The 26,703-nt window shown below is 37.8% G+C and overlaps 1 protein-coding gene and 1 pseudogene across 9 annotated transcripts in view; one reads left to right on the top strand and one right to left on the bottom strand.

Moving 5' to 3' along the window:
- Positions 1-18,100, top strand: part of ZFP30 (ZFP30 zinc finger protein) — a 30,811-nt gene extending 12,711 nt beyond the window's left edge. For 6 of the 9 annotated variants that reach the window (XM_040632815.1, XM_040632813.1, XM_008711148.2 and 3 more), the window contains 4 exons: positions 5,570-5,654; positions 7,324-7,450; positions 8,420-8,515; positions 14,383-18,100. In XM_040632815.1, coding sequence (XP_040488749.1) covers positions 5,646-5,654; positions 7,324-7,450; positions 8,420-8,515; positions 14,383-15,737 — 1,587 coding nt within the window. In that variant the 5' untranslated portion in view covers positions 5,570-5,645 and the 3' untranslated portion in view covers positions 15,738-18,100. Of the gene's footprint in view, positions 1-3,264; positions 3,401-5,569; positions 5,655-7,305; positions 7,451-8,419; positions 8,516-14,382 lie in introns of those variants that run through there. The other 3 variants (XM_008711149.2, XM_008711151.2, XM_040632816.1) reach the window with 3 other exon arrangements.
- Positions 18,101-24,545: 6,445 nt separating this feature from the next.
- On the bottom strand, positions 24,546-26,321 carry LOC103681555 (annotated as a pseudogene).
- Positions 26,322-26,703: the final 382 nt, after the last annotated feature.

The raw sequence follows: 26,703 nt of genomic DNA, 5'->3' as shown, positions 1-26,703 counted from the left end.
GGGCAACCCTGTTTGGTTAGAGTCTCCGTGTCCCCTGCGAGGGAGGATGGGGATGGGCACTCTCTGAGCCGGTATTTCCAGGCTTTTGTTCTCTGTCGGCTTTCCCTGGCGGCCCGCTATGCCTCTTCTGAGAGTCAGAGCAGCAGAGGCTGCATTGTCACAGAACAGAGGGATTGCGGCCCGTTCTCCACTGATGTTCTGGCCACTTTAACTCTGTTACTGTTGGTGCTGCTCAACCCTGCAGCGTCCCGGGATGTTCGCACCAACTCGGCATCTCTGCCCTCACTTCCAGGGCCGGCGCGTCTCTGTCCTTTGTGTTTCTAATGCTGCCAGCCACCGGCCCGCGCGTCTCTGTCCTTTGTGTTTCTAATGCCACCAGCCACCGGCCGCCCCACACGCTCCCGGGTCTCCCGGTCTCAGTCTATGCCCGGTGAGCACACCTCGATTCCGGAGTTTCGTGAGAAGCCTGGTGGCGCGCGCACCCGGTTCAGGGTCTCAGTCTGCTGTTTCGCGGGTGCGGACCGCGAGTCCACCCGCTCCCCCCGTGTAGGTGGCCCGCCAGCCGCCAGCCGCCAGCCGCCCCGCGCTCGCTCCGGGAGCTCCTGGTCTCAGTCTGGATCCCGTGAGCACACCGGGATTCCGGTGTTCGGGAGATGCCTGGTGGCGCGCGTTCACGGCTCACCGGTCTCAATCCGGCTTTCTCTCGCGGTGCCCTCTGTGAGTCCGCGCTCCCCGTTACTGAGTGGCTGCCGCTTCCCGGCGCCCAAATGCGGCGGCTCCCTCCCCCTTCCGTTTATCTTCCGATATCTGTGCACGGTTTACAGCTCCCCTCTTCGTACCTCAATACTCAGCGCTGGAGATGTTCATTTGTAGAGATCCAGATGAATCATCCTGCGTCTCAGGCTGATTCCGTGGTTATTTAGGCTGGTCTGGTACCTATCCAGCTCGACTCAGGGGACCGGCTGAAAAAGGGGTCCCCTACTCCTCCGCCATCTTAACTCCGCCTGGGGTATGTTTTTGGATAGACTGAGGTGTATACGGTGTTTAAGAATTTTGAACCTAGATTAAAGGAATTTGAATCCTGCCTGCTACTTAAATCTGAGTGAGTTTGAGCAATATTTCTGGTCCCAGTTTCTTCATCAGTTTTGAACCTAGATTAAAGAAATTTGAATCCTGCCTGCCACTTAAATCTGAGTGAGTTTGAGCAATATTTCTGGTCCCAGTTTCTTCATCTGTAAATTCAAAATCACTCCAGTATATACCTCACAGGGTGGTTTTGAAGATTACCTGAATTAATAATCTGTAAAGCTCTTAGAGGACTACCTGGCACATTAGAAGAGTGCTTAACTAATATTAGCTATTGGTTTTAAGTGATGATTCTTAGTCATTCTCTATCAGCTTTCTGTATTGCTAAAAGTAATGAAAATGTGAGATTAATTAGGATGGATGCTTGCAAGCAGGAAAATGAATCAGACACTCAGATGAACCAAAAGAGGATTAAAAAACAAACATTGAATTTCTTTATTAGAGAGAGAGAGAGAGCACGCATGCATGAGTTGGGGGAGGGTGTGGGAAGAGAGGCAGAGGGAGAAGAAGACTCCCCACTGAGCATGGAGCCCTGGGGGAGTGGGAGGGATGGGGCGAGCTCTATCCCAGGACCCTGAGACCACGACCTGAGCTGAAATCAGATGCTTAACCCACTGAGCCACCCAGGTGCCCCCCAAAAGAGGAATTCTTAACATGAAGTCTTTGGACTCTGCTATGGGTTTTCAGGACAACAAAAATCTAAGATTATGTACAAGATTGTTGTATATATTTGTCAGTGGGTAATTTGGTGGGGAGAAAGTCTATCGTTCATTTCATGGTATTATCAAAGTTGTATAAGACCCAACAAGATTGATTCTTACTAGTGTAGAATAAAAGTCTAGGATAACTAGGAATGACTTTTGGGATAATCTTTTATAAAAGTAGTATCCAGCAATATGAAAATGATTAAGTAACTCATATTCCATCCATGTGATGGAATGTTATGCAATACTAAAAATTACGTTTATTAGTAATTTGGTTAGTCATTAGGAAAATATATATGTATATAATGTAATATTGAGAAGTATTTATTATGAATAAAAATCTTTAAGAAATTGTTAAGTTACATATGTATCTTGAACACGATTTATAAGATACATTGCAAGGATTTAATAACTGGTTTATTCATTGGAGTCCAGGACGGTTAAGCTCAAGTTATTGAGCAGCTGCTGCAAAATAAGCATTTCTTTTTCTGTCTCGTGATTACTTTGGAAAAGCATTGTGATCCTTCACAGAAGGATCTCAGGTTTTGATGAGATACAATATTCAAGAATTGGTAGGAATTATTTTCTCAGTCACAATGATTTCTTTGTTGTTACCACTTACGTAGCCCTATTTAATCACAGTTTTCTTAATGACTACAAGGTACCCCATTCTCCCAACTCATTAAAAAATTCTTTTTAATGGAAATTTCTTTTTAAAACAATATTTCTGATGGAGTTAATGCAGGCTTGTGAAATATTAAGTAACTAAGGGGCCTAAAAGAGAAGAAATTAAAATTATCCATGGTCTCAATATCCAAAAATAATCGCTATTAATATTTATAGCATATTTTCCCAAAATATTTCTACAAGCATATGTATTTTTGTGTATGATTTTATTTCTGAATAATGGGATAACCCTAATTGAAAATTTAAAATAAATCAAGACCTCTAGTTATTAGTTTAAAAGAGACATTCAGTACCCTCATGGATTTTATAATCATGGATGTACGGAGAAAGGTAAAATCCCAGCAGTCCCCTTCTTGTTGGAGAAATCTTTCAAGTAATTATAATTCCTACGATAGAAATGGCATTTAAAATGAGAGACTTAATTATTATTTAAAATTAATTTTAAAATGTCAGAATTGAAATATGGAAATCTACTGATGTCTGTTTCACATTAATGGTTTAAAATAATCATGTTATATATTGTTTTATAAACTGATTTTTTTCTTTCCATATATTTTGAATACTTTCTGTTCTTAACTGTTTTCTAAAACTTAGCATTTCATGATTACTTTAGTATTCCATTTTATGGATGTCTTATAAATCATTTAAGAAATCAGCTGTTGGGCAGTAATGTTCAAACTGCATGAGCAATTCCTTTGACGGGCTTTCTGTATGCTATTACTTACCCAACTTTTCACTTTATGGTCATGTAGGATTTCAGAGAGAGGAACACTTAGGAATATGGCATTGATTTTTACCAGGTGGGTTCCAGGTGACAATCTGAAGTGTTTGGCTGAATTTCTGAAGGATTCTTACAATATGAAATAGACCACCGTGCTATTTTATGCCAAAAGCTTCATTCATCCTCCTGATCCTTTATTTGGGTGAGAGTTTGAGAAATGAATTCATGATAATTTCCTAGAAAACTAAGCTTACAAAAAACAAAATTATTTTAACCTCAGCAAAGAGTTACTAAAACTGAAAATTCAGAAGTAGTAATATCAGCATGTCAAATGTATGACATGCTCAAAAGAAATAGCTAAGAGAGGTAGGTATCTAGATTTGGAAGCTAGGGAAAAGGATAGCAAGGATGGAACTCCTGGGGCTTTTTGTAATATAATATTCATTGCAGAGCTATTTTAAGTTTATATCCAGGTATAAGTGATAATAAAATTTTAGAGAACAAGATAAAGATCACCTGGGATATCATCAAGTAGAGATGACACAATAAAATTTTATTCTAACTCCATTCACAGACTGTTTTATGAACCTGCATATACATGTATTTGTATGTATGTAGTTTTCCTGTCAAATATACAATCACCGTACAAAACTATTTCCAAACCTACCTTCTCCCAGCAATTTGTAGTGACTGTCTTTCCACGATATCAAATAAGAATTTTATCTTCATTTTTAGTGTTTTTTTAATTAAAAAGTTATTTTTTTAATGTTTATTTTTTTTAATAACCTCTACACTCAACATGAGGCTTGAGCTCATGACCCTGAGATTAAGAGTCACATGCTCTTCCAACTGAGCCAGCCAGGCACCCCCACCCAGTGGGGTTTTAATGCCATTGTGTGAATGCATGATAATTTATTTAACTTGCTAAAGGATATATAGGTTCTTTCTAGCTTTTTTTGTCCCATTATAAACACTTTCCACACATTTTTTTCATTTTTTCTATATACCATGAGTGTCCANCCCTACAACCTTAGTAATAAGAAGTATCATCAGTTTTTCAAATCTGTCAATCCAGTTCCTTTAATATGCATTTCCTTAGTTACTAGTGAGTTTTAACTAATGAGTAATTTCTACTTTTTAGAGAATTAGCCATGCTCAGGTTTCACAAATTCACTTTTCCCCAGCCTGAGTACCAAGAGAGATGAGTTGATAAAAGATTGTGCAGGCAGTATTGATGATTCTAAACAGGACTCGTGAGCTCTGAGGGTCTGGGAGTGGTAGTTCACCCTTCCCCCAGGAAGGGATCCCGGTGTGCAAGTATAGTTTTGTCATGATAAAGTCTGCTAGTGTGATCTATGCAAGTAGTACTCAAATTGTGTCATTTGGACCAACAACATCAAGTATCACTTAGGAACTTTTTAGAACTGCAAATTCTCAAGCCCAACTCCAAACCTCTACTAAATGCCAAACTCTAAGAGTGAGGCCCTGCAAACTGTTTCAATAAGCCCTCCAGGTGATTCTGATGTACGCAAAATTTAAGTACCATATTTTATTGCTCGTTATGATGACCTGGCAGAAATTTCATAAAATCTGAGGGGTTTTAAAAATCCTGATTCTCAGGTCACACTCTGTACTAATGAAATAAACATGTTTGGGGGATGGGAGCCAGGCATCAGTATATTTTAAAGATCTGCAGTGTCTAGCAAAGTTTGGGAAATTCCTGTCCATACTATATTCTGTTTTCACGTTTAGGGAGGCCAGCCACATTCCTAAGTCTTAGAAAGAAGTTCTGGGTCAGATGATGTAACAGCCGCTTCTCAGCTGGGAAGATGGGAGTGGAGGGAGATGGAGCTGCTAAGGACAGGCCTGGGCAGCCCATGCTCAGGTCCAGATCAGCCTCTCTGGGGTAGGGGCCCAACTGGAAACCCTCCTGCTAAGGTGTCCGGACATGAGCGTCCATGCAATTCTCTGCTCTGTGTCTGTCCTTGTGCAACTAATTTTCCTGTGGTTTTGAGGAGGACAAATGTTTTTTTTTTTCTTTCTTTTTTTTTTTTTTAAAGATTTTATTTATTCATTTGTCAGAGAGGGAGAGAGCACAAGTGGGGGGAGCAGCAGGTAGAGGGAGAATCAGGCTCCCAGCTGAGCAAGGAGCCCGATGTGGTACTCTATCCCAGGACCCTGGGATTGTGACCTGAGCCGAAGGCAGACGCTTAACCAGCTGAGCTGCCCAGGACATACATTTTTCTAAACTACTTCCTACCTCTCATTGTGTGTTGGAGGGGGTAACAGTGCAGGAAGGAGTAGTGTGACGTTTTAAAATTTGGGAGTTCTAAGGCAATTTTGTTCTTATGGCTTCACCTTCTTCCCCCAGCTCTAGCTTCTGTGGACTCTGCTTCTCCAGTAAATGATCTTTGAGGAAAACTGACCAGTTCTTGCAATCTAAAATCATGGCTCATGTAAGTTGGTTTTTCTGTTTGAAGTCCTGTGATTTTTTTTCAGGTTATGTGAAAATTCTCATTAAATCTCCTCAAACTTCCTAATAGAGCCCCATCTGACAGCTTCTTCCCAGTTTTTCCCATTCTAGTAAGGATGGAAGCCCAGGCCCTCCAGTGTGCCTCGCTCTTCTCCACCCATGTCGATGTGTCTATTGACCAAATTATTCAGTATATTGACTGTGTGTTCAGTCTTTGTCTAGAGCAGAGATAAAATAGAAGTGAAGTCCCTAGAGGGAATTGTTTGATCTGAGACTTTTAGTAGTGGAGAACACTAGAGCATCACCGTACAAAAGAATTATAATGTGAGCTAACTATGTAATTTAAAATTTTCTAGTAGTTGCATATTTAAAATACAGAATTAGTGCCATCTTAAATGCAGTAGGCAGCATGTCAGTCTCATAAAAAGTGTAGAATAATATTCAAGGCACTTACATAATCTTGAACTTTTTCGTAGTCACATTGAAAATAGTAAAAAAATAACATGCAGTTAATTTTAATGTTTTATTTAACTCAGTATAGCCAAAATATATAGAGAGAGCCAAATGTTATCGTTTCAAAGTGTAATCAATACGGAAATTATTGAGATGTTTTACATTTTTTTTCTTTCTAAAGTTTTTTATATCTGGTGTGTATTTTTGAATTACAGCACATCTAAATTTGGACTAGCCACAATTTAAGTGTTCAACAATCACATGTCTAAGCCAGCATATTGAACATTGCAGCTTCAGAGATTTTGTGTAATCTAAATTCTAGATATAACTTAATATATTTAAAAGTATAGAAATACTTAAATATAATCATTCCTAAGTCTAACACAAATGGACTATTTTTTTTAGTAAATTAAAAATATTCGGTAAAGTATTTGTTATAACAAAGAAAAATGATATAGTGATGAAGTCAGATCTGGAAGAAATTCTTTAATTTTATATAAACTCTACTTTTTATTTTTATTTTATTTTTTTAAAGATTTTATTTATTTGTTGGACAGAGAGAGACAGTGAGAGAGGGAACACCAGCAGGGGGAATGGGAGAGGAAGAAGCAGGCTTCCCGCTGAGCAGGGAGCCTGATGCAGGGCTCGATCCCAGGACCCCGGGATCATGATCTGAGCCGAAGGCAGACGCTTGATGACTGAGCCACCCAGGCGCCCCTAAACTCTATTTTTTAAAAATAGAGATTTTATGGTTCATTTGGAGGAAAAGAAATCCATCAGTTTGTGTTTTTTTAATCCTTAAAGGAAAAGAGGTTAGAGTAAAGCGCATGTATTAAAAATTTTTCTAGGCCCACTTAGGCCCATTGCAAGCAGTGTTCTTATGAATGCTATTTCAGTTAATTGCGAAATTCTGATTAACTATGTGAACATAGCTAGAAATGAGTAAAATTAGGTATCCCATGGTACATAGGAAGTTTTTTCTGTAGCGGTGGTTGGCAAACTACAGCTTGTGAGCCAGATTCCTCCCTTGGCCTGTTTTTTCCAGCCTTTGAGCTAATTATGTTTTGAAAGAATTGTTTTAAAAAAGAAGGAAAAGGATAAGGTAATGAAACAGACGGTATGTGGCATGCAAAGCTTAAATATTGGCCCTTTAGAGAAATAAATAATTTTAGAAATAATACATGGGTTTGTCATTTCAGCATTTGGTGATGTTCAGAGATGTGGCTGTAGACTTTTCTCAGGAAGAGTGGGAATGCCTGAACCCATATCAGAGGAATTTGTACAGAGATGTGATATTAGAGAACTATAGCAACTTGGTGTCAGTGGGTAAGCTTATCTGTGTCATATAATTTAGAAATTCACAGTACTGAATTTCACGGCTGTCTTTCTAGAAACTAGCTGAATATCTGCTTTGTAGTTGGGAATAAGCACCTTATAGCTATTAAGCAATCAAATAGCACCTTTAGCTTCCCCCATAATCCAATGACCTTTATGTCTTTCTGTGCCTTTTCTGTAATTGCTCCTCTTTAATGACAGCTAGATAGAAATTCTCAGACACTCACAGCAAAACCATTGTCAAAGAAATCTGGTTTCTTATTGCTATAGATGACCTATTATCCATTAGTTCACTTGCAATGTGAGTAGGAAGACTAGAGGTATCTGGCTTTACATATCTATTTAAAAAGCTTATACAACATATATGTTGCTGGGTTGAATCAACAGTTTGTTAAAACTCAAGTGGACACATTCAATTTATCACAGCAGACATACTACCTTTTTCATTGATTTATGATTAAAAGTTTAAAATACATGAATTTTGCATTTAATATTGGATGTATATCCTGGTAAGAAACTAATTTTTTTCCTCTTAGCAAAATAGCAAAATACCTAATAAAAGTATCTAATAAGTATATATAGTGTTTACTATGTACTCAGCACTCATCCAAGCACTTGACATTTATAAAATCATACCTTACAACAGTCCAATGGGTAGACATAATACCTCCTTTTTACAACTGAGAGAACTGAGGCCGTAGCGACCCAGGTGGCAGAGGCAGAATTTGAAACCAGTGTTCTCAAATCATAACTTCCTCAAAAAAAACCCCCAAAATTATTACTTCCTCTCAAGAGAGAGACTCTATGAGTTTAAATTAAAATAAGACAATGTTCCTCCTTTTCTGTTCTTGTTATTCCTTGTGATCCTGAATGTTTTTCAATCCCATTACTCTTCTTTGTTCTGAAGGCTCGATCAAGTTAATTCTTTTTTTTTATTATGTACCATTATGTTTTTTCAAGCAGGATGTTCCATTTCTAAGCCAGATGTGATTACCCTATTAGAGCAAGGGAAAGAACCCTGGATGGTTGTGAGGGATGAGAGAAGAAGGAGCCTAGGTGAGTAAGTGCTAATCAGGCAGAGATACATGGTTATGGCATGGCACAGCCTGCTGGTTGGGAAGGAAGCACACCCCATAGATGTTGATAATGAAGAGAAGACCTGAAACCTGGGAAGAAAACTTAGGTCTCAGCATGAGCCAGCAAAGAAATTTCATCTATACTTCCACTTACCACTTGTTTCTTCGCTCTCATATTTACCTGTCATTTCAGTTGGGGGAAACCATAATCGCAACCATTTTACCTGTATTTTGGATCTAATTCGTATCTGGTTCATCTTTTGTATATATATTTCTCCATCTCTCTCTTTTCATGAAGTTTACATTGTAATAGGGAAGTCATACAATACACAGATAAGCAAATGGATTACCAAATATCATGAAGTGATTAAGTTATGAAGAAATGTAGGTAGGGTAAAAATATGGAGAATTATGATGGCAGAAAGGGGTAACTTTAGAGAAGAGGAACCAGTTTTAAGAGGCTCCAGCTGGTCACAGATGGAACCATTTGACTATCTATACACTGCAATGTATTGTAACACATAAAATATGCTTAATTCCATAAATTCTTAGTGATACTAATAGCAAATTGTTCACCATCGGAAACTACTAGAGATTTAACTTATTTGGGAAATATAAATATAAAGGAAAAGAAGTATTCTCCCTTTCTTACAAGAAATGTACCAATATTAGATAGAGGGATGTTTTTCGTAATAAAAGTATTCAGTGAATAAATGAAAGATGATGGAATTAGAATATTACCATTTTGGAACCCACAGTGAACAGTTGGATCTAGGTATTAAATGTCAGTATTGATAACATAACAGAAATAGAGATAATCAGACATATTTCTTCTAATGAAAGGATACAATATCACCTATGAAATAACTTTCCAGTGAAATTGGTCCTAAGTCTGATGAAGTTTCTAAAGCCAACTACCAATTTATGGGAAGAAGATAGAGGAACATGTTCTACTGCACCTTGGGATTATAGTTAGCAAAATTAAGAAATGGGCAATGCTATAGGGTCAAAAACCAGTTTCTTCAACAAATAAATTACAAGGGAAATCGAAAGAAAGTAGGAAGACCTTTAGATTAAAAGACATGTAAATAACCTGTCAATCACTTGTACTCTGTGGACTTTTTTTTTTGAATCAGCTTACTATTTTTAAATTATTTAAAATTGTGGGCGCCTGGGTGGCTCAGTCTGTTGAGCGTCTGCCTTCGGCTCTGTTCATGATCCCAAGGTCCTGGGATTGAGTCCCACATTGGGCCCCCTGCTTAGTAGGGAGTCTGCTTCTCCCTCTACCCCTTGCCCCTGCTCGTGATTTCTCTCCCTCTCTCATTCTCTCTCTCTCTCAAATAAATAAATAAAATCTTTTTTTAAAAATTAAAATTGGAAATGTGAATGCTGATTTTTTATAATCTTAAAGGAGTTACTGTTCGTGTTTTTAGGTTTGGATAATGGTATATGATTAGAGATAAATCCTATAAATAGAAAAAATCAGTATATGGGATTTGCTTCAAATAATGTGAGGAAAGTGGATTGAGGTGTGCATAGGCCTGGATTGGGCACGGGTTGGTGATTGTTGATGCATGGGTATTCATTATACTGTTCTACTTTTGTGATGTTAGAGATACTCTGTAGTAAAGTTTTATTTTAAAGTTATTGGGAGATAAAAGAATAAGAAAATGAGAGGTGGGAGAGTGGTGCATACAAGTCTGGGAGAAATTCTGCCTTAAAAGCAGACACATGAGATACAGAAAGTGTCTTTTAAGATGTGAAGTATTAGAACATATTTATATGTGAAGGAAATGATTTCAAAGAGAGAAGAATTGATGGAGTAGAGAGATAGGATAATTTTATAAGGAATGGCCTTCAGTAGATGGGGAGGGAGTAGAAGCCAGTTTATGAAGAAAACGCATGCATATGACAAGGATATGGACACAGGTTGGTTGAATAATGTGAAGGGGAGAATACATGTTTTTCTTTCAATTGCTTCTGATTTCTTGTTGAAATAAAGAGTAAGATTATCAGCAGAATGTGAGGATTATTTAGTATTTTATTGGAATTCAGTATGGATTATTCAGTATTTGGTCAGTATTGATTCTCAGAAGTACAACTCCATGGTTATAGGTTTTAATATTTACAGATTTCTTAATATATTAGCCCTGGTGTTAATGTGACTAAAACTGCCTCTGTCGTAAATATATATCCCAGATCATCTTGGATCAACAAAAGAAAAAAAGTCATTAAAGACATCATAACTTACAAAACAAATTAATTTTATGGCCAGGTAATATGCTCCTCATTTTCTTTTTAATTAAAGCTGATACCCTACAAATGGAAATAACATTTCTTGTTTAATATTGATCTAAGAGGTGCTAATATTTTGCTTGCACATTAGCATTGTCTAATAAAGTTCTTGATTCAGTAGAATCCAAACCAGTGTTTGGTTTATTAATTTTAATTTTAAATGGTTAAATATTTTACATATATCTTAAAAGTTGTAACATTAAAATTTCTTACCATAGGCCAATCTTTTGATATTTAGTTTGACCTTTTGTTTCATTGTAGGTCCAGCCAATTCTTTCTTGATTAGATCACACATATAATGCGAAGGCTATTATTTCTAGTTTCAGTTTATTTAGTGTAGAACAAGAATCTAAAGTATTCAACTTTGTTTTTTATAGAAGTGATTGTCTTAGTTGCCTGCAGGGATAAGAACTGGCATAAACAAATTTGGGAACAAATATGGCTGACTTTTTATTTATATAAATCATAAGATTACAGCTCAGTGTTCATGCTGTAGTCTCCTAGGTGAGACTACTTAAACTGCAAGGTCTTGATCTGGCATATCTTTTAAGTGGCGGGGGTATGTATGAGAGTATCAGGTTCATTATATCCACATTGGGAATGTTTTGTTTTTTAATGAAAACCTTTAAGTTTTATAGGATGAGGTTTTTTATTTTTTAAAGATCTTATTTTTAAGTAATCTCTCTGCCCAATGTGGGGCTAGACTTACAACTCCGAGATCAAGAATCACATGCTCCAACAAATGAGGCAGCCTGGTTCCCCTATTGGATGAGTTTTACAACTTGTTGTACTTTATGATTTTGTGTCTGTCTGTGTGTGTGGTGTGAGGGAGAGAGGGAGAGGGGGAGAGAGAGAATATGGACATTTTGTCTTAATTTTGTGTATATTTGTATTTGTTTTGTGCATTGCTCATCTCTTTTATTATTGTTTCCATTGTTTAATGTTTCTTACATCAATTTGTATGGGCGTTTATGCTGTCAACACTTTCTCATTTTTCTTACAAATGTTTCAGTTTTATTTTTATTTTGATCATGACTTTCTTTTTTTATGTCTTTTTTAAGACTTTCCTTTTATATTACTGGTCTTTACTTTTCAATTGACAAGTAAATCCTTTGAAATTACCATCTCATAACCTCTGTCTTACCTTTGTGGCTGCCTACTTATTTACTACCATTATTATTTAGCTAATTACTGGTTGTTTAATATATCATTTCTATCTTATTTGTCTTATGAAGCCTTAAATGATTTTTTCCTAAAGATCCTTACAAAGTTGCTCTAGTTTTTTATTGCTTTCTTGGGTAGGGAAATGGAGACAGAGAAAGGGGAAGACAGAGAAAGAGAAAGGTAAGTGGGAGGAAAGAGGGAAGTAAAGGGGAGAAGGAGGAAGGAAGACACACAGATTTCATAGCTGTATTTTCCATAATACTCATTTACCTGTCTACTCATATTTTATATACACTATTTAAATCATTGTTGCTTTTTAATATTTTTAGTATATCCTTTTTTCTTTTTTTTTTTTTAAGAGAGAGAGTATGCATGTGGGTGGGATGGGGAGGGGCAGAAGGAGAGAATTGTAAGCAAGCAAGCTCCATGTTCAGCGCAGAGCCTGACACAGGGCTTGAGCTCACGACCCTGAGATCATGACCTAAGCTGCAGTTGAGAATCGGACGCTTGACCGGCTGAGCCACCCAGGCGCCCCAGTGTATCCTTTTCTAAACAAACTTATTGAAACATAAATACATACCATAAAACCTGAAATCATAAGGAAACAGCTCACTGAATTTTCACAAAGTAATCACACCCGTCTGACTAGCACAGAAATAAGAGATTTTCTAGGATATTAGAAGCTCCCTCCTAATTCCTTCCAGTCTTTCCTCCCCACCAAAATTAACCTGACTTTTAACAACTTTCTAGGTATTTTACCGTTTTCAAACTTTATAAAAATGAACCATACAGTATATATTCTTTTATGTTTGGCTTTGTTTAATCACCATTATGTTTGTGAGATTGACCTATGCTGTTGCCTGTACTTGCAGATTAATCATTTTCATTGTTATACAGGATTGTGTTGTGACAGTATGTTTTAATTTGAATAGTAATTCTGATGAACACTTGGATTCTTTCCAGTTTGAGCATATTAAAATAATGTTCCTGTATTATAGGTTCTTAAAAACACCATTTACTTTTTGAAAAGTAGTGAACTCTTATTGCAAAAATTTTGAGAATGTATATGTTTGAGAAAAACATATCTTTGCTCAGAATTTTATTAGCTTGTTACTGTGGTATAAACTCATTCTTTTTTTTTTTAAGATTTTATTTTATTTATTTGAGAGAGAGAGAGAGTGCATGCACAAGCTGGGGGAGAGGCAGAGGGAGAAGCAGGCTCCCCGCTGCACAGGGACCCTGATGTGGGGCTTGATCCCAGGACCCTGGGAATCATGACCTGAGCTGAAGGCAGACGCTTAACCAACTGAGCCACCCAGGCACCCCTAAACTCATTCTTATGCCTGAAAAATCAGGACTGAGGACTTCAGGGAGAACATAGAGAAGGGTATGAAGGAACAAAACACGTTGAGTATTTGTAACATAGATGTATGTAGTTATATAAACTGAAATAAAGTAGAACTTCTCATTACCTTGTGAAAACAGAGTTCACTCATGACTATGCAAAGTGGAAAATGAGCTGTAGTGGAGTATCTAAGTGAAAGTAGACAATGGGAAACATAATCACATGTAAAGAAATCACCATTTTTCGTTTATATATTTGATTGAGATAGCTTAGATGTGCTTTTGTTTCCTATCTCTATAGGAAGTGATAAAAAAATATTTAATCAGTGTAATAAGGTATAAGATTAGCGGCAAGGGAACATATGCAAAAACTGTTAACTAATTATGAGAATTTAGTAATTAATAGTTACTATATGGTATGGATTTGTTATTTAGTGATAAATGAAAGGTTGTTTCTGCCCTTGGGAAGGTTTAAGGTAATAGAATAAAAAATAGGAAAATTTATGAATATGTATGTAACAACAAAATTGAAAAAGTTTTAAGAAACAAGGAACAAATTACTGGGATAGAAAGTAAAGGATATAAATTAGATGAAGTCAGCATGGGTCTGATTTTTAACATGGAACCCAACTATGTAGAGAATGCAAGTTGGCAGTTGTGGGAATTTTAATAGCCAGTGAAAAGCTCTAAGAAATTGAAAGATTATGACATATTCTAGGAGCTGAAAGGAGGCTAGTGGGATAGGAATATAGGGAACAAAGGGGATAATGACTTGAGATGATATTTTATGGTAAACAAAGCCATGTTATTCATGGTAAGAGGTTTGTACATTATTCTAATTAAAAGGAGTAATCATTTAAAAATTTAAGTAAAGATTCTCAAACTTTGATCTGTATCCAAATACATGATTACTTTAGAGATTTTAGCTCATTTACTTCAACTGAGCTTTATTTTCTATTGTTTTTTCTATTACAAAGTTTTTATTTGCTGGCTTACTTTTTCTAGAATAGGAAGATAACATGTATTTGTCTTGTTTTCTTTCAGATTTAGAATCCAGGTACGACACTAAAAAGTTATTTCAAGAAAAGGATATTTATGAAATGAATTTATCTCAGTGGGAGATAATGGGAAGAATTAGAAGTTGTGGCCTTGAAGACTCCTTTGTCAGAAAAGATTATAAATATAAAAAGTTTGAGGGACAAGAAGGTCCTCAAGAAGGATATTTCAGGCAAGTGAAAAAAATGCCCACTTACAGAAAACTCACATCTCTTACTCTGTATCAGAGAATTCATAATAGAGAGAAACCCTACGAATGTGGGGACTGTGGGAAGGCCTTTAGAGTGCGCCAGCAGCTTACTTTCCATCAGAGAATTCACACTGGTGAAAAACCCTATGAATGCAAAGAATGTGGAAAAGCCTTTAGACAGTGTGCCCACCTTAGTCGACATCAGAGAATTCATACTTCTGACAAACTCCTCGAATGTAAAAAATGTGGAAAGATCTTTACATGTGGTGCAGATCTTCGAGTACATCAGAGAACTCATATTGGTGAGAAGCCCTATGAATGTAAGGAATGTGGGAAGGCCTTTAGAGTGCGAGGACAACTTAATCTCCATCAAAGGATTCATACTGGTGAGAAACCCTATGAATGTAAGGAATGTGGGAAGACGTTTAGACAGTATGCACACCTTACACGACATCAGAGACTTAATATTGCTGAGAAGTGCTATGAATGTAAGGACTGTGGGCAGGCTTTTTTGTGTAGTACAGGGCTTAGAGTACATCACAAACTTCATACTGGTGAAAAACCCTATGAATGTAAGGAATGTGGAAAGGCCTTCAGAGTGCGGCAACAACTGACACTCCATCAGAGAATTCATACTGGTGAAAAACCCTATGATTGTAAAGAATGTGGGAAGACCTTTAGTCGTGGCTATCATCTGACTCTCCATCAGAGAATTCATACTGGTGAGAAACCTTATGAATGTAAGGAATGTCAGAAGTTCTTTCGTCGTTACTCAGAACTTATTTCACATCAGGGTATTCATATTGGAGAGAAACCCTATGATTGTAAGGAATGTGGGAAGACCTTTAGACTGTTCTCACAACTTACTCAGCATCAGAGTATTCATTTTGGTGAGAAACCTTACAAATGTAAGGAATGTGAGAAGACTTTTAGATTGCTTTCACAACTTACTCAACATCAGAGTATTCATACTGGTGAGAAACCCTATGACTGTAAGGAATGTGGAAAGGCCTTTAGACTTCATTCATCACTTATTCAACACCAGAGAATTCATTCTGGTGAAAAACCATACAAATGTAAGGAATGTAAAAAGGCATTTAGACAACATTCCCATCTTACCTACCATCAGCGAATTCATAATGTAACTAAATAATTATAGGAAACCTTCCACTATGAATTTTGTGTTAAGGGGCATTAGAAAATAAATTCTAGGGGAAGTTTTCGAATATAGGAATCCCTTTTGCTTCATGCTTACAACTAAGCTAAATAAGAGGTTTTATTTGAAGGTAAGGATATATTAATTTCATGAATTTGTAGAAGCCTTTCCTCAGCATTAAAAACCATGTTAAACTTCAGGAAATTTGTTCTAGAAAGAAACTCTTAAAGGAGTAAATATAGAAAAGCTTTTGATCTTACCTATTTTATCACCTGTATTCTTCCCTTCTGTATAATATACCTTTGGAGGTTGCTAGGGCACTCACTCATTCCAAATGACAATTGAAAGGAAAGTCACTTAGCCTGCGTTTTCAGTTGAACTGTATTTTAGGGCAACCAGAAGTTGATTAGCTAAAGTTCTTTATTAAAAGTTTTGCAGCACATAATGAAATAATGGATCTAGGCACATTTCTCAGTAGAGATTAAGACCAGTAGGTACCCACTGATTGATTTTAATCGCATGAAAAATGGGATAAAACATGGTGTGCCCTCTAATGAGTTACAATAAGGCATATGTATCTTGCCCAAAAATATTGAACATGAATCTCAGCATCAAGATCTAACTCCTACTTTAAAGAAAATTCAGGGAACAGAAGAACATGACACAAGAAGCAGCAATTAAACTCATCTAAAATGTGGATAATTCTACAAGAAGAATGACCTGGCTTCTCAAACAATAAAATGGCATTGAAAAAAGAGAGGTGGAACTCTTAGATATTAAGTCTGAAGAAATGTATACTAATCAAATGCAATGAGTTAGATTCACAAGTTGAACAAACATGTAAAAAGGACATTTTTAGACAATTGGGGAAATGGGAATATTGACAGTATTAGATAATATTTAAAAATTATGTTTTTGTTAGGTGTGATAATAGCATCGTGATTATGTAAAAATGTTAGAGGTAAGTTTATACACAAGATGATAATGATGTCTGGAACTTTTAAAAAATGCTCATGCAAAAGAAAAATAAGGATGAATAACTAGTTTGTCAAAGTGATGGTAAGATGAGTCTTGGGTACGTGGTTTTTGTTTATTTTGTTTTTGCTATTTTCTCTACTTTTATGTATTTCAGTTTTCCCATAATATTATTTCAGAGATAAAATTAGCTATGGAGTTATAACCCAATTGAAGTAAATGATTTTTTAAAATGACTACTTATCAAAATTTGTGGATGTTGTCAAAGCTCTGCACATTGGGATATTAAATATGCTATAGCATATTTGGGAAATAAAATTCAAGGGTCCAAATTATATCTGGTTCACCTATTGCTACCTCTGTTATCATGCCTGTCCCACAGTACTTCATATATTTAAAGAATGAGTTTAAAAAGCAATTACTACAACCAAATGTGGAAATTAATGGAATTGACCTTCAGTGTCTAATAAGATTGTTGCCAGCAATATGTTAAGCACTCAAAATTGAATTGTGGCTAGTTCGAATTAAAATTGTGGTTAGTGTAAAATACACATGAGGTTTTGAAGATTTACTCTTTTAAAAAGAATGTAATGTGTTATGTTTCTTACAGCATTTCTCTGCTGCAATATTCAGTGGGTTGCATTATTACATAATGCAGAACCCAATTTAAGTGTCTTTCTGCTCCCAAGTAGTGTGTTTGCATACTGAGGTCTTGGTTCTACCCTGAGTCATGCTTCCCCTCCAACACACACACCCTTCATGAAAGGTAGCCTGTATTAACAGCTGAGTAGTTTTCTCAGACTGTTTTTAGCCTGTAGATGTTTTGGGATCCCAAGGCCCTTTCCTTTGTACTGTTTCTGCCCCATTAAGTTCAAGCTTGCAATGCTTCAAGTAGTATAATTGTCTTAACCACTGTATCTTCAATTAATTTTATTAGGGTTCACTCAGACAAAAGATCAACAGGCTCTTCTCTGTATTGGGCTCCCTATGAGGCTGCTATGGAAAAATGACTTTGAAATTCTTAGAAGCCCTGTTGTTTCATAGAGAGGATAAGTTAGGTTCATCATTATTCTGAGACTGCATTTTTAGGACAGCACCTTATATTTGATTTCTTTTTTTCCTCTCAGGCCCAATTATAACTTTGAAAACCCTTTGCTCTCTGGAAACACTGCCATGGAACCCTCTATATTTCCTTGAAATTCTACTTGAAATATGCACCAGTTGATGTAATGAGTAAAACGTGATTTTTTTCTCTTTTCCTCTGTTATGATGGATTATCTTCATGAATTTCCAAATATTGACCAAGCCTTACATCACTGGAATAAACTCCATTTGTTTGTGGTGCATACTTCATATGTAGTACATAAATATATTGCTGGATTTGCTGTGATTGTTATGATGTGCTAATATTTTGTTGATTTTTTTTTGAGGATTTTTATGTCAGTGTTCATGAGGAACACTGGTCTGTAGTTTTCTTTTATTCAGCTATCTTTGCCTCATTTTGCTAACATGGTGGTGGTGGTCTTATAAAATGGCTTTCAAAGTATTTCCTCCTTTCAGTTCTGAAAGAGGTAATGTAGAATCATTAGTTATTATTTAAATGTTTGGTAGAATTTTCCAGTGAAACCATTTGGGCCTTGAAATGGATTGAATGTGTCTCCTCAAAATTCATGTGTTGACATCTTAACCCCTAATGTGATGACAGGAAGTAGAGCCTTTGGAGGTAATTAAGTGATGATGGTGGATCCCTCCTGATTGAGATTAGTTCCCTTACCAAAGGGATCCCAGAGAGCTCTCTTACACTTTTCTGTTATGTGAGGATACAAGAAAATGGCAGTCTTTATTTTGGAAGAGAGTTCTCACCAGAAACTAACCATGCTGGCACACTGATGTCAGTCTTCCAGCCTCAAGGATTGGATGAAATTTGTTTGTAAACCACCCAGTCTATTGTACTGCATTATAGCAGCCCAAAATGAGTAAGACAGAAATTGGTACCGGAAGTGGGGTGTTAATGTAACAAATATCTAAAAATGTGGAAGTGGCTTTGGAATTGAATAATAGGTAAGGGCTAGGAGAGTTTTTAGATGCACGCAAAAAATAAGGACATTAATGGAGATTTTGGTGACACTCAGAAAAGAAAGAGCTGAAAAGAAAACTTCAATCTTAGAGAATACATTATTGACAGAATGTTGGTAGAAATATGGATGGTAAAGGCAGTACTGTTGAGGTCTTGGATGGAAGTGAGGAATATCTTATTGGAAACTGAAGGAAAGGCAGTACTTTTTATAAAGTGACAAACAACTTGGTGAAATTATGTTCTGTCTAATGTTTTATGGGAAGTAGAACTTCTGAGTAATGAAATTGAAGGTGTGGCTTTGCTCCTTGGCTTCTCCTGGCTGACTAAAATGCAAGAAGAGAGAAATGACTTAACATGGAATTTTTGAAACAGATATTTGGAAAATTCTTAGCTGCATAGTAAAGTGGTGTTAAAATGCTATTAAAGTGTGGGCATTGATTGGGAAAGAATGGGATCCTATAAGATGGCATGGGGACAAGTGGGAAGGCTCTGATGTCGCTGGGACACTGAGCTCCTAAATTCTGAGTCTTCTTTACCATGGAAGCAGCCTCATCAGCAGAAGTGGCCTTTCCACTCCTAGCGTTAGTGGATCCCCACCCACAGTGGCATCAGCCTTTACATTCCCATCTTAAGGAATTAACAATGCACTGCCTGAAGAAGCTAATGACTTCCGTTGAGGCAGTGGCCATCCAAGGCAACAGAAGCCCCCTTTTGTTTGCAGACCTATCACTAGACTCAAATCCCAGCAGGCTCCTAAAAGTGCAGTGCAAAGTGTGACCCATGAGAAGGGGTGCTGTAGTCCAAAAGAACTACTTGAGTTTTCTAACTTATACAGACAAATCTGGGAACAAGTGTGGGAATGGATACAGTGTGTGGCATTATAGTGGAAGGAAATTTGGCATTATAGTGGAAGGAAATTTGGGCAGTGAAATCTGGGGAAGAGATAGGTGGATAAACCTCTGAATCAGGGCCAAAAAATTGAAAATACATGTGTCCCATATAAAAGTGACCTCAGCAAAGGAGGATTTTAATAATCAAGTAGATGGAATGGCCTGTTCTGTGATTAACAGGTTTTTTCCCTAGCCACCCCTGTTATAGTCCAATGGGCTCATGAACAAAGTGCTCATGGTGGTAGGGATGGAAATTATACATGTGATCAGCAATATGGACTCCCATTCACCACAGCTGACCTGGCTATGGCCATTGCTGAGTGCTCAGTCTGACAGCAACAGAGACAAACGCTGAGCTCCCCAGTATAGCACCATTCCCTAGAGTGTTCAGCCAGCTACCTGGAGGCAGGTTGATTATATTGGACCATCACGGAAGAGGCAGTGTTTTGACCTTACTAGAATAGAGACTTTCTCTGGATGTGGATTTACTTTCCCTACATGCAAAGCTTCTGATAGAGCTACCATCCATGGACTTACAGAATGCCTTATCCACTGTCATGATATTCCTCACAGCATTACTTCTGATCAGGGAACTCACTTCACAGCAAAGTAAGTGCAGCAGTGGATCCATACTGATGGAATTCACTGGTCATATTATGTTTCCCATCATCCTGAAGCAGTTGGCCTGGTAGAATGATGGAATGACACCTTGTTTTTTGTTTGTTTGTTTGTTTTAAGATTTTATTTCTTTATTTGACAGAGAGAGACAGCCAGTGAGAGAGGGAACACAAGCAGGGGGAGAGGGAGAGGAAGAAGCAGGCTCCCAGTGGAGCAGGGAGCCCGATGCGGGGCTGGATTCCAGGACCCTGGGATCACTCCCTGAGCCGAAGGCAGATGCTTAACGACTGAGCCACCCAGCCGCCCCTGGAATGACACTTTGAAGACTCAGTTATAGCATCAGCTGGGTGTCAAAACCTTGCAGGCTGAGGCAGCATTCTCTGGAAGTTTGTATATAGTCTGAGTCAGCATCTGTTATATGGTTGTTTCTCCAATATCCAGGATTCATGGATATGGGGGTCAAGGAGAGGTGTGAGATAATAGAAAGTATATATATTGGTCTTTGCTACTGGTTCCCGGCACAGAGTTTCTAAAACTTGTAATTTCCTAAGTAATAACACCAGGAGCATCTCTTGTTCTAATATCTGGTCTTTGACCTGGTTGCTAGCACAGGGCTCTTGAAACCTCTGTGATTTCCTGGGTGATAAGCGTGTCTTCGTTCTAATGAGGCAACTCTGGGTGGGCTACTGGGTGGCTTCCAGATGAGGACTGGTCCCTGAAAAGATCAAACCATTATTAGAAGCTTAGAATTTTCAGCCCTGTCCTTTCCCTTCTCTTGAGAAGTGGGGAGAGCTGGAAATGGGGTTAATGATTCTTTGTACCTAAATAATGAAGCCTCCATAGAAATCCCCAAACTATAGGGTTCAGAGGGCTTCTAGGTTGCAAACTTACCTCACCCAAAGTGTGATGCACCCCAGCTCCATGGGAACAGAAGTTCTTATGCTTGGGGTACTCTAAGACTACCTTCTGTATCTCTTCATCTGGCTTTTCATCTGTATCCTTTATCATATCCTTTAATAAACTGGTAAATGTGTTCCCCTGAGTTCTGTGAGCTACTCTAGCAAATTAATTGAAACGGAGGAGAAGGTCATAGGAACCCTCAATTTGTAACCAAATCAGACAGAATTTGTAGGTAACTTGGACACGTACTACTTGCAATTGGCATCTGAAGTGGGGAGCAGTATTGTGGGACTGAACCTTTAGCCTGTGATATCTGACACGATCTTCAGGCTGATAGTGTTAGAACTGAGTTAAATTGTAGTACATCCAGTTGGTATTGTGGAGAATTACTTGGGGGAAAAGGCCCACCCATGGTGATCAGAAGTGTCAGAATTGAGTGTTCTGTATGAGTAGTAAAGGAGACAAAAAGAGAAGAAACACAGTAGGGAAAAACTAAGTTTTCCTTTACAGAGGGAAATGGGAATAGTACCACTTACTATTACCCCCTAGTGACAAACTAGCAAAATTTTTGCTTCCTCTTGCAATGACTGGATGCCCTGCTGGCTTAGAGGTCTTAGTTCCAGAATGGGGACTGCTTCCATCAGGAGGCACAAAATAATTCCAGTGAACTGAAAGTTAAGACTGCCACCAAGCCACTTCAGCTTCCTCATACCTCTTAATCAACAGACAAAGAATAGAGTTACAGTGTTGGCTGGGGCCATTAATCCTGACCACTAAGGAGAAATTGGACTACTCCACAGTGGAGGTAAGGAAGAGTATGTCTGGAATACAGAAGGTCCCTTAGGGCATCTGTTAGTACTACCATGGCCCTGTGTTTGAGGTCAGCAGCAAAAACCAACCCATTCCAGTCAGGACTACTAATGACCCAGTCCCTTGAGGAATGAAAATTTGTCACTCCACCAGGTAAAGAACCATGATCATGTGACCAGTTACAGAAACGAAGGATGTAATTGTTGTATTTCTCATTTTTTATGAATGGGTGTGTAGCCTTGTAGTCTTCCCTTTCTTATTCCCTTATCATGTAGCTTTATATCATAGTGTTTAAGTATTATTAATTTTTCATCATAGTATTTAAGTTACAGGGAATCTTGGAAAAGAGTAAAGATCACCCCCAAATATGTATCCTCTTCTGGGGAAAGGGTTAGTGAGTTTTTAGTTATAGACAGGATAGTTGTATCATGGTAGGTGAAATTATGACCTTGTTAATGTTTTCATTTGGATATTAAGTATGGTTTAAAGAGAGCCGTATGAGTGCCAAGTTGACAAGAGGTGGTTTTGTGATAGTTAAATTTATGTGTCAACTTGACTGGATCAGGGGATGCCCAGATATCTGGTTAAACATTATTTCTAGATGTGTCTGTGAGGGTGTTTGTGGATGAGATTAACACCTGAATCAGTGGACTCAATAAAGTAGGTTGCCCTCCCAAATGTGGGTGGACCACATCTAATCTATTGAGGGCTTGAATAGAACAAAAATATGGAGAAAGGAGTAATTCTCCCTTCATTTTCTGCCATACTGTTTGAGCTGGGACATCTTGTCTAATCTTCTCCTGCCCTCAGAATGGAATTTACATCACTGGCTCCTCTGATTCTCAGTCCTTCCGAATCAGACTGAATGACACCACTGACTTTCCTGGGTCTCCAGCTTGCAGATGGAAGATCGTGGGATTTCTCAGCCTCCAAAATCACATGAGCCAATTCCTCATAATGCGTCTCCTTTTGTATCCTATGGTTCTGTTTCTCTGGAGAATTCTAATACAGGCCTAGAGATTTCTTCTGAAGATGGTAAATTATGGATTTAATTACTTTAATTGTTATCAGACCATTCATCTTAGAGCTTTGGTAGTTTAAAATCCAGCTAGAGTTATTCCAATATCTGTGTCATCTTCTGTTGGGTGTCTGTTGATTGTATTTTATCACTTGCTTTGAGATTTTCTCTGGTTCTTGATATATATATATTTTTGTAACCCTGGGTACTTTGGGTTTTATTCTGAGTCTCTGATTCCCGTTTATTTTTTTTTAAAGATTTTATTTGGGAGAGAGAAAGAGAAAGCATGAATGGGGGGGCAGAGGGAGAGGGAGAAGCTAGTGTGTGTGTGCTCCCTCTCTCTCAAAAAATCAATCATCAATCAATCAAGTTCCTTGTTATTGCAAACTCACAGTGATAGACAGGCTCCATGCACACACAGCATCTGAAGTTATTATTATTATCTCCACTTTAAAGTAAGATGATGAAACTGGACCCCAAACAGAAATTGTCCAAGAGCACATGGTGAGTTATTATGAGAGCTGAGATTCCCATCTGGGAAGTTTTACAACAAAGCCCACTTTAAAAATTATGACTGAGGGAGGGAAAAAATTATGACTGAATATCACCTCCCAATTTCATGCATTCAATGCTTTCCATCACAGTAATTCAGCAGAAATACTGTTCTTCAACAGTTCTGTGGAATATATACCATCATTATTGCTGACATAATATATTACTTAATTGGTAACCATAATTTAATCTTTTATTAGGTATGTATGTTTCTAACTTTTGCTTATTATATATTATTCTCTGATACATCGTGGGGCACAGATCATTATGCATTTTATAGCTCTTTCTCAATCATACTTTCCTAGAAGTTGAATTTCTGAGTAATTGTCAGACATTAATAATTGTTCACAATATGCCAGGCCCTATGCTATTGTGTAGGAGATATCAGCATTAAAAATGTAGTTGCTATCCTTTGGATACTCATAATTGAGCAAGGAAGATGTAATCTTTACATGGGTAAATCTAAAGTGGGGTGTGATAAAGGCCTCCAGAAAAATGCAGATGATATACCTCTGAAGATGTAAATAAAAGACTTTCTGGCAAGCTGCAAATTAATTTAAATCCATAGGATCTCTGTAAGTGAATGGTTGCATGCAGAAAGCCACATGTCTTACACTTTTTATTACAATGACATTAGAGGCAAAGGGAGATTATTAGGATATGTTTGAAGAATATTTTGAAAAACATTATGGCTAGAAAGTACTTGGAAGCAAACTCATTTCAGAAAGAAATATAAAAAACAGCAATGAGTTCTTTATGAATACATACACTACTCAGGAACTTCTAGACATATTTTTCTATGTAGTGATCCAACATACATAGTTATGCATAGAAAACATGGATTTGTTCAGCTGTGTATTTGGAACAGGAAGAAAATTTTAAAAGCCATTCAGTACAAACACAGTAACTCTTTTAAGAGTATCTTTATTTTTTCTACAAATTCAAGAGAAGGATATACTGTCCTAGGGCCCTCAATTCCACTTCCAAGTATACATCCAAGAGAAATGAACATATTTGTCTACAAATGATATGGGCAAGGATGTTAATAGCAGCTTTATTTCAACCTAAAAGTGTTCCCAACAAAAATGCCCTATCAGTAGAAAGATGCCTAAGAAAATTACTACATAACAAATATGAAAGAAGAAAGTACTGGTATATATGATAACACAGATGAGCCTTACAGGTATTATGTTGAATGAAATAAACCAGTCACAAAAGAGTGTATACTGTAAGATTCCATTTATATGAAGTTCAAGTAAGTAAAGCTAATTGGTTATGATAGAAGTCAGAATATTGGTCACCTAGGGGGTATAGACTGGGGAGGGCATAACTGAACTTTGAGTGATAGAAATATTCTACATCTCAATCTGGGTGGTGGTCACCCTGATGTACACACAGGTAAAAAATAAGCTGTATACATCAGTGTGCTCTATGCACTTTTCTGTTTTACTGTCACTGTTGCTCAGGCCTTGACTGTGTACTCCTGCAGTTAGTACAGCTGCCACTTCCGCTGCTGCTGCTTGGTCTTCAGGTTGTCCTCATGGTTGTTCAGCAGGCACGTGATTCTTGAACCACAGATCCAGGGGTTTGTACTTCTTAACATTGTAGAATTTCCTGAGTGCTCTTTATGTGTCTGGTTGATGATAGTGAGAACATGGGGGATGAATATGGGAACAACTCAGATCTTGGAGAGCTTGGAAGCCACATTGCCTGTCACTTTGGCCCACACAGCAGGGACAGCTCCACCTTCAGGTCTTCCAGCTGTTTAAGCAGCTCCTTCTTGCCGCAAAGGTCTCCAGCCTTAATCTTGGCCATGCTTGCACAATCCACTGCTGCCTCTGAGGGAAGGAGGCTGAGGCCCTTTGTGCACTTTATTGTGTGTGTATTATACCTCAATTTAAATAATCAAGTGGAAGAAGAATGAGACAGTTTGATAGTAGCCTCTTGATGTCTCCTTTAAGTATAACCTAATACGAATGTGTCATGGGCACTTGGTCCTTCAACAAGTTCTGCTAATTTATGGTGTGTTTTGTTTGTTTTTTAAAATAATCTCTATGGCTTGACCTCAGACCTGGAGATCAAGAGTCTGTCAACTAAGCCAGCCAGGTACCTCACAATGGTTCTTCATCTCATAGCAGGGTATGATGGATTAGGGCTTTGACCAGCAAAAAAAAGAAAAGAAAAAAAAAAAGGACAAAAAGTATTTATTTTTATCTAGATACAGTGGCCATGATTTCCTCCTCTGGATACTAAATGAGAGTGGTGAGCCCCAAGTGCTCTGGGAGTTGTAATCCTGGCTAGGAGAAGGGTGGCACCTGGGTAATGTGTAGTTTAGACACTGCCAAGTGTGGTCTGTGCAGTTTTCTTAGTTCAGATGTAGAAGAGCAGGCAGTTTCCCAAAGCCTTGAAGGAGCTTCTACATGGATGATATGGCCCCTCCTAAGGCCTGGAAAAGGAAGTCTGAACAGCCTGGTCACAAGTGCAGCTCAGCATCCCAGAATGTAAGACTTCTGGAAAACCTGTTAAAGTGCTAACTTTGCATTAGGGCAGGAGAACCTCTGCTAGAGTCCATCTGTTTTACAGAGTTCTCTGGAGTTTGAGGAAAGTTTAGAGGTCTCTAAATTCCTGCTAATCTTCCCAGTGTATACATGAGGGTGGAGGGTTGGTTTGGAAAAAAAAAAAAAACTGAAGGAGAAAAAAAACTTGACATTTTATTAAGTCCATGGCAAATCTGGTCTCATTTTTTCCTCCATAGGGATATGGCTTCCCTGAACTCTAGGCTTTTCAAGTAGATAAACTCCAAGAAGCACTGTTTGTTTTGGTTCTTGCAATTCTGAAACTATGGCTCAAGTAAGCTGGTTTTTCAATGTTGAGTTCTGGTTATGTGAAGATTTTAATTTTTTTACCCTGAAACTTCTTTATAGCTCAGAACTGCTCTCTAGTTCCTCCCATTTTGGAGGGATGCAGTACAGGCCCCTCCTATGTGTCCCAGTTTTCTTGAACTACTGTTAATATGTGTACTAAAAAAATCAGAATATCCTCTATACACAGTCTTTGGTCTAGAGCAGAGATGGAGCAAAAATGAAGTCCCTTCACAGAGATACGTGACCATCTCTTGTCAGA

Source organism: Ursus maritimus, unplaced genomic scaffold (genome assembly GCF_017311325.1).
Source record: "Ursus maritimus isolate PB19 unplaced genomic scaffold, ASM1731132v1 scaffold_19, whole genome shotgun sequence".
Lineage (NCBI taxonomy): Eukaryota > Metazoa > Chordata > Mammalia > Carnivora > Ursidae > Ursus > Ursus maritimus.
Note: the sequence above shows the minus strand (reverse complement) of the source record. Positions and strands in the feature narration are given on the sequence as shown.